Consider the following 6,658-nt stretch of genomic DNA (forward strand, 5'->3'; position numbering starts at 1 on the left):
TAATGATTTCTGTCAAGTAACCAAACTATTGCAACAGCGCTAGATCGCTCATAAAGAATGTGTAAGTCGCACTAAAGTAAGGTGTACGGATGCAGTATGGTTAAGTTTAACATAGCGAGTATTATTTAATGCCAAAATCGCGAAATCTTATGCGTAGTACGTATACATCGATGATATTTTGTATGTAAATATTTCAAAACAAAACTCTTTTTTTCTCTTAACTCCAGGGATAGATTGCAGTGCGCTTCGGTTTACACATTAGTATTGGTCTGAGGAACAAAATGCACTACGGGTTGATTCTGGGCAGCACTTGGTCCAGACCCTGGCACTATCCTTAGACTTTATTACTGGAGTTTCCTTTTCATGTGCATTACACTGTGCTTGATAAAATAATATTACTTGTGTATTTGTGTTTCGTATTCGTACACTACACTAAATTGGTGCTTCAAGCCTACACAAATAGTTATGAATGTCTAGTCATCCTTATTGTTTAACAGAGTGTAGTAGCTATACGACCCCTTCAATATCTGTAACAAAAATGTCTTATTAAAAATATCAGCGTAAAAAAATGGGATTAGCAAATAGTGGATTTGACCCTGGCCAAACGCATTAGACCTGATGTTCCCCAAACTGTGTGTCTCTAAGTCTCATCTTACGACACCCATGGGAAGAGTGTGAGTGGTCCTATACCAGCCAGTTTAGAGAGTGGAGGCCCAATTCATTCATTTGCCACTGATAAAAAAGAGGAGATTGTGTTTTTGTATAGGAGACTAAATGACCTCATAATGATGATGTTGATGTTGATAATGTCGATGATGATAATATTAATATCGTCGTAGCTTAGAATTCCCTGGATGCTTGACTGGTCATTGTGGAAATCCTTGGGGGAGACCTTTGTCCAGCAGTGAACGTTGTTTGGCTGAAACGAACTTATACTATACCTACAGCAATAAAAGTGGGCACATTGAGCTTAGTGAACGGGCCGGCGGTGAACACCACACTCTTGCGCAGCTGGCCCGCGAGTAACAGCACGCATCTGCGCACTCGTATGCTGCGCGACCACCAAGCACTGGCGTAGACGCCGTCGTCCACTTTGTTACTCTGAAAATTTAGAGCCACCCTTCAGAATAATAGTTAAATTTTAATTTATTTAAAATACACGGTCATTATATCTAGGTATCTTTTCTCTCCCTTTCTCTATTGCGCGCCCCTTTTCTCTCAGACACAAACTTAAAAACGTGAGCCAGACTTTTAAAGTCTCATAGTGGTCCCCTAAAAAGTGGTTCTATCTGCTTGAGTAGAAAGCTATGTACGTATTTCTATTCTTAACACTGAACAAAGATTTTTCTTATCTTATAGCATACCTAAACAGTATCATTTTGAAGTGTGGTAGAAGTAAATCCCAATTCCCATGTTCCATAATAATTAAAATATCTCGTGGAACTGAGCTCGTGAATTTAATTTTTGATATCAGATTCACGAGCTTTACGTTAAAAATTTATCATTCAAAGATGTATTTGCTTCTTATAAATTAAGATACCATAAGGTGAGATGATTTTCCATTCAATTTCCTTTCTGCACTACTAAACGGAATTGCAATTAGCCATAGCAATTTAAGCCGTATTCATTCATCTAGCTCGAAGGAATCCCACCATTCACCTTAATCAATGACCATTGGCGCAGATGACCTAGATTCGTTTAGGACTAGACTGAATGCGGAAAGCATACCTCTAGACAAAAACATGCCTGAGAATCAGGTTGATTCGTCTAAGGTGAGTCAAATGGGAAATTGCACGGGGTGTCTTGAGATAAACGAGTTCACAAAATAGCTCTAGGTTATGTTCTTTTACGTAAAACTATATTTCCGTCGGTTCCTTTGAATATCTTAGCAGTGATAATTAGTTAAACTGAAGTTGTAACTTCGAGTATTTACAATTTCCCCAATTAGTTACAATTTTTTAAGCTGTTATGTAAATAAAACATGTTTCTTATAAAGTTTCCTTTAGTTTGAATTTTTTTGTGCTTACGCATACCTAATTATTGCTTGATGGCATAGACAATACAGAATCGCTTGCAAGGTGCTATTACAACATCAAGTTTAATTTTGGTCCAAACAACCAGCAATCTAAACTAAATCATACTTTGCTATTTTGTCATTTTAGTGTCGATGTCTATTGGGTCAAGTCATTGTATTTTAGTGTTAAGAATTTTTGAGCACTTTCAATAAACACTAAAGGCCTAGTAATACATCGTACCATGACTAAAGCTTCGTTACTGTGCCAGCAGTACAGAAACAGTTGGGCAATCAACGCCATCAGGTACTCTGCTATCCAGATCCGCTGCATTGTTGTTGTGCCTTCCTACAAATGCAAAATTTCGTTTTAATTACATACGAGTTCCTAGAAATAATATTCTTGGACATAAGGGAGACAAACCTCACAAGCTCCAAACTAAGGTATGGTAATTAACGCCCAGAGTCACAAAACTTTACTATGAGGTCTCACAGTGCGCGTGGACGTACAGGGTGACACATAAACCAATCACATAGCTTTATTCAACGCTGTGCGTTCGATTTGCTGCTTCACTTAAGCAAGAATCGTTTGTGAATACGGGCGTTAGCAATGGAACTTATTTAAGCATAAGTACTTATTATCTTAGGCATCATCAGGTCGCATAAGATCCACTTTATCATATTACGACTTTCTCTAATTTACCATAGGCAAAACGTAAAAAACCAAAATAAATAGCTTTTTCCAAATACAGTCAGAATCAAGTACTTACTAATACATATACATAAAAACATAATTGATACATTATTTACCGTGGTCAATTGTATTCCACTCGCACAGATCATCAGAGAACAAATGATCACATACAGAAACATAACCGGCGATAGCAAACTGTTCAGAATCTTGGAATACCTGAAAAAATTAACAAAATTATGATAGTTTTTTGTTGCAACATAGCACCTATTATAAGTAAATAAGATCTCACAGCGTTAGCTTAATATGCCGTCGTCCATCCAAAGATAAATTATGACGAAATAAAGGTAGCAGGAAGGCGCTGGATGCAGGCCGCTACCAACCGTGCAATGTGGAAGTCATTGGGGGAGGCCTATGTAATTCAGCAGTGGACTTCTTATGGCTGAAATGATGATAAAAATAACACCTATTGCAAGTAAATTAGATCTCACAGCGTTAGCTTAACATGCCGTCGTCCACCCAAAGATAAATTATGACGAAGAATGTAATATCTATAAAATATTGAAAAAGCTATCACAAGCTCTGATACGCGGAACCAGCGAGCTGAAAGGCAAATCTAGCTCCAACATGCCACGCGAGAATTCTCAGGAGTATTAATCTAAAGGTCCACCAGAGTGAGTGACAACACGGTCTACGGGACTATTCCCACCTCTCGTTCTCACAGCTGCAACTCCTGTGTAGCCAGGATCTACAGCTTGACAGCCAATAAAACCCAACCACTGAAGGTTAAGTTTGTCCCGGCGGAAAGTTAAACTGTCCTTGGACCCGCACAACACGGTCTGTCTTATCTTCTATCGTTCGTTCGTTCGGTTCAGCTAAATGACGTCCACTGCTGGACAAAGGCCTCTCCAAGTGATTTCCATAACGACCGGTCCTAATACTTCCCGCGACCTTCACCAGTCTTCTATAAAAATAAATACATTCTTGCAGCAGATTTCTTGTTTTTTTCCTTCTATAAAAATTCAACTATAGAGTGAAAATTACGTGCTTTTATAAGCAGGTGTTAAAAACTTAACGTAAGCAAAGGATAAAGATTTTTTTGGAAGGATTTTTTTCAAAATTCATTAGAACTTAGTATTTGGTGACTTTACATAATCTTTTGTGATTTGTGATTGTCTATAAAGTTACCAAGGTCTGTTTACGAGCATAATAATAAAACAATGCTAAAACAAGTCTAGACTTGAATTTAAATTTGGAGTTCGTTAAGATTAGTTAAATTTTGTTTTAAGATACAGGTGTAGATAAGACTAACACTAACAAGCTATTTCGTTTATGTGTACTCGCAGTTCGCAGGTCTACGCGAATTTTAATTTAAGTTACACATGCTCGCATCAGTGGAAGCGCACCTTAACATTTTCAGCATGCATGCAATTTCCAAGGTAATAACGCAAAGCTAATATTGAAGTAATTTGCGTGTTCCGTATAATAGTTCGCTTGGTAATTTAGTACGTAAGTATTGTGGTCCCAGGATCTATTCTCTGAAGGCTTCAGTACATAATAAGCTTACAACAATACTTAGTTCTACACAAAAACTAAACTTAAAATGACTTTAATAACTTAAAATTACTTATAACTTTGAAGTACCTACTGAAAGTTTAACTCGTCATTTTGATGAATGCGTATTGAAACCAGCTTCATGCTTTCTGCTCAGTTATTCACCGTGTTTTCGGTATAAAAACAGGCCAAGTGCGAACTCGTAATCCGTAGGCTTCATTTCATTATGCAAGAATAAACACTCTATTACCATTGTTAAGTTGAACGAAAAACGGAAAAAACATCTACTAAGGTCATATTAAACCTACTTAATTTTCATGATTATTACTTATAGAGCCCGCTCTATTCCTATAGAAACCCATTCTGCAATAAATTAGTGACTAAGTCCGAGTTGTATCACCTTAGCTTTAACCGTAACTATAATTTTAACCGGTATTTTTGTATGACGTTTGACAGACTTTATATGTTTGTTATAATAATAGTTACCCTAGGCGCAGACCACTGAGTTTTAGTTGTTCGACAGTTGGGCCCGATTCTAATTTGTATGAAGAATCGGCTGATATCAAATCGGTGTAATATGCGCACTTTCATACATCTCCATACTGATCAACAGCCCGACCCAACTATCGGCCAACCATCTGCGCCTAGGCTAGGACGGTGCAACCCGGGCTATTAAAGGGTCCTAACCCTACCTACTCAGCATGTAACAATACTTCATATGACACCTTCAATCCTTTTTACGCCTCTAAGTGTAAAAGACATGCAAATACATATCTCGGGCTTACAAAAAAGGGAGAATTCACGCAAACCTGAATATTTTATAAGAACAATTTAACTGCGGACTGAGAGGACGGCACGAGGGATTGGGAGGGTCGACTTAAACCTTTCGATGTTAATTTCTGAAATTCATGAAGGCTCTGCCCAAATTGCGGGTCTTTAGGAAGTTTTGGTAGAGGTGTTTTTATCCTTATGTTTTGCAATAGTGGCTAAATAAGTACAGGTGTGTATTTATTACTTTTTAATACTTCTCCATAATTATGGACGAAGAAGATAGCATTAGATCAAACCCGAATTTTCAAAAAATATGGAATAGAAATATCATAAGGATGGAATAGGCCGTCTTGTCGCTAGGAAGTGATATCCTTCAGATTAACCGGAGAGTTGAAGAAAAAAAAATGAAAGCTGTTATAAAATGTGTGTATCGGACCTAGGTACATAAAAAAATAAAAAAGTAGTTTTGATTCCAAAATAATGTCCTTAACATTGTGTAAAGTAAACAAATAAGTACTCGTATAACAGCTGTCTTTATACTTACTTGATCAACATCAGATGGTGGTAATGACATGCCCTAATTTTTTCCATATCATCTTCGTAAGTCATTTCCTTTTCGTCGTCAAACAATCTCGAGCAATTCACACTCAGAAGTTTCATCTGCCCCGCGAAAAACGTTATTAGGACTACAGCATTAGAGTCGTAAGTCGCTACGATGCCGCCCCCGTAGAAACATATCAAAATGTGCTCAAGAACTGTCACCCAATATCCCAAACCGCGGCTTCTATCAAACGGGACCCAAGAGCTCATTATTTCTGGATACGGTTCGTAACCGTCCCTAATACGTTCCCTAGTATCGGGTGACGACAAAAAGCAGACTAACGGAGCTAGTATCACTGTGAAAACTGTCGCAGCTACCAGCGTCCAGTAGAAATTGGTGACGCGCCGAGCGTAATTTGTGTACTCGCTGATAATTTTATCTGTGATTTTGTCCTTTTTGGATAGCTGCCGTTTCTCTAATAACGAAACGTTATCAATGACGTCCTTCCAGTGATCTTGCCAGGTCACAAATGTAAATGCCTTGACCACACAGACAGTACTAAGCATTGTCACTGATAAATTACGTAGAGCGTAGTTCAGGTTATCTCTTATCAACCAAAGCTCTACATATTGGCTTATCACGAAGAGAGTAGCCGCGAAATGTATGAAATTACTTATGTTGGAATTTAAAACTTTATTCGGTTGTCATAACCCCCATTTTTGCAACCCCCATAGCGTCGGGGATAGCAATGGGTGGTTGTCATTTTCTAAACTTAAAAGAAAATTTCGTAACATTATCGAAAACTGGATTAAGATAAAGAAGGGTTTAAAATGACGAACATTCTTGAAGCAGCTAGTTTTTATTATTGCGAAACAAGTTGGTACATACGGATTTGCTCTATTTACAAAAATCTACATATTTTCAGATACGTAATCAAATTATTAAACATTGATAAGCGCATAAATTTAAATATGTGATTGAGTTTCTTCTGCCACTTCTTCTCAGCACCATGTCAATATGTTGTCCCGTTGGTGGTAGGGCAAGCCTTATTTTGAATGTATACGAGAGTCTGTATTTGAGGCCAAGTATC

The 6,658-nt window shown here is 37.7% G+C and overlaps 1 protein-coding gene across 1 annotated transcript; it reads right to left on the reverse strand.

Moving 5' to 3' along the window:
- Positions 1-334: 334 nt before the first annotated feature.
- Positions 335-6,381, reverse strand: LOC114360777 (odorant receptor 94a). The gene is made up of 5 exons (XM_028315567.1): positions 5,572-6,381; positions 2,822-2,921; positions 2,256-2,360; positions 946-1,101; positions 335-527 (listed from the first exon to the last, which is right to left on the reverse strand). The coding sequence occupies exons 1-5, from the start codon at positions 6,132-6,134 to the stop codon at positions 474-476; spliced, it is 978 nt and encodes a 325-aa protein (XP_028171368.1). The 5' UTR covers positions 6,135-6,381; the 3' UTR covers positions 335-473.
- Positions 6,382-6,658: the final 277 nt, after the last annotated feature.

The sequence above is a fragment of the Ostrinia furnacalis genome, unplaced genomic scaffold (genome assembly GCF_004193835.3).
Source record: "Ostrinia furnacalis isolate ACB-3 unplaced genomic scaffold, ASM419383v2 OfSCF5170, whole genome shotgun sequence".
Taxonomy (NCBI): Eukaryota; Metazoa; Arthropoda; class Insecta; order Lepidoptera; family Crambidae; genus Ostrinia; species Ostrinia furnacalis.

Excerpts from the sequence above, each read along its gene's own strand:
- LOC114360777 (XM_028315567.1), bottom strand. The coding sequence starts at position 6,134 with ATGCTTAGTACTGTCTGTGTGGTCAAGGCATTTACATTTGTGACCTGG. Across the intron at positions 2,922-5,571 it reads CACCATCTGATGTTGATCAA|GTATTCCAAGATTCTGAACA; the intron begins GTAAGTATAAAG and ends TAATTTTTTCAG. Across the intron at positions 528-945 it reads ATGTGCCCACTTTTATTGCT|ATATTGAAGGGGTCGTATAG; the intron begins GTAGGTATAGTA and ends TTTTTGTTACAG.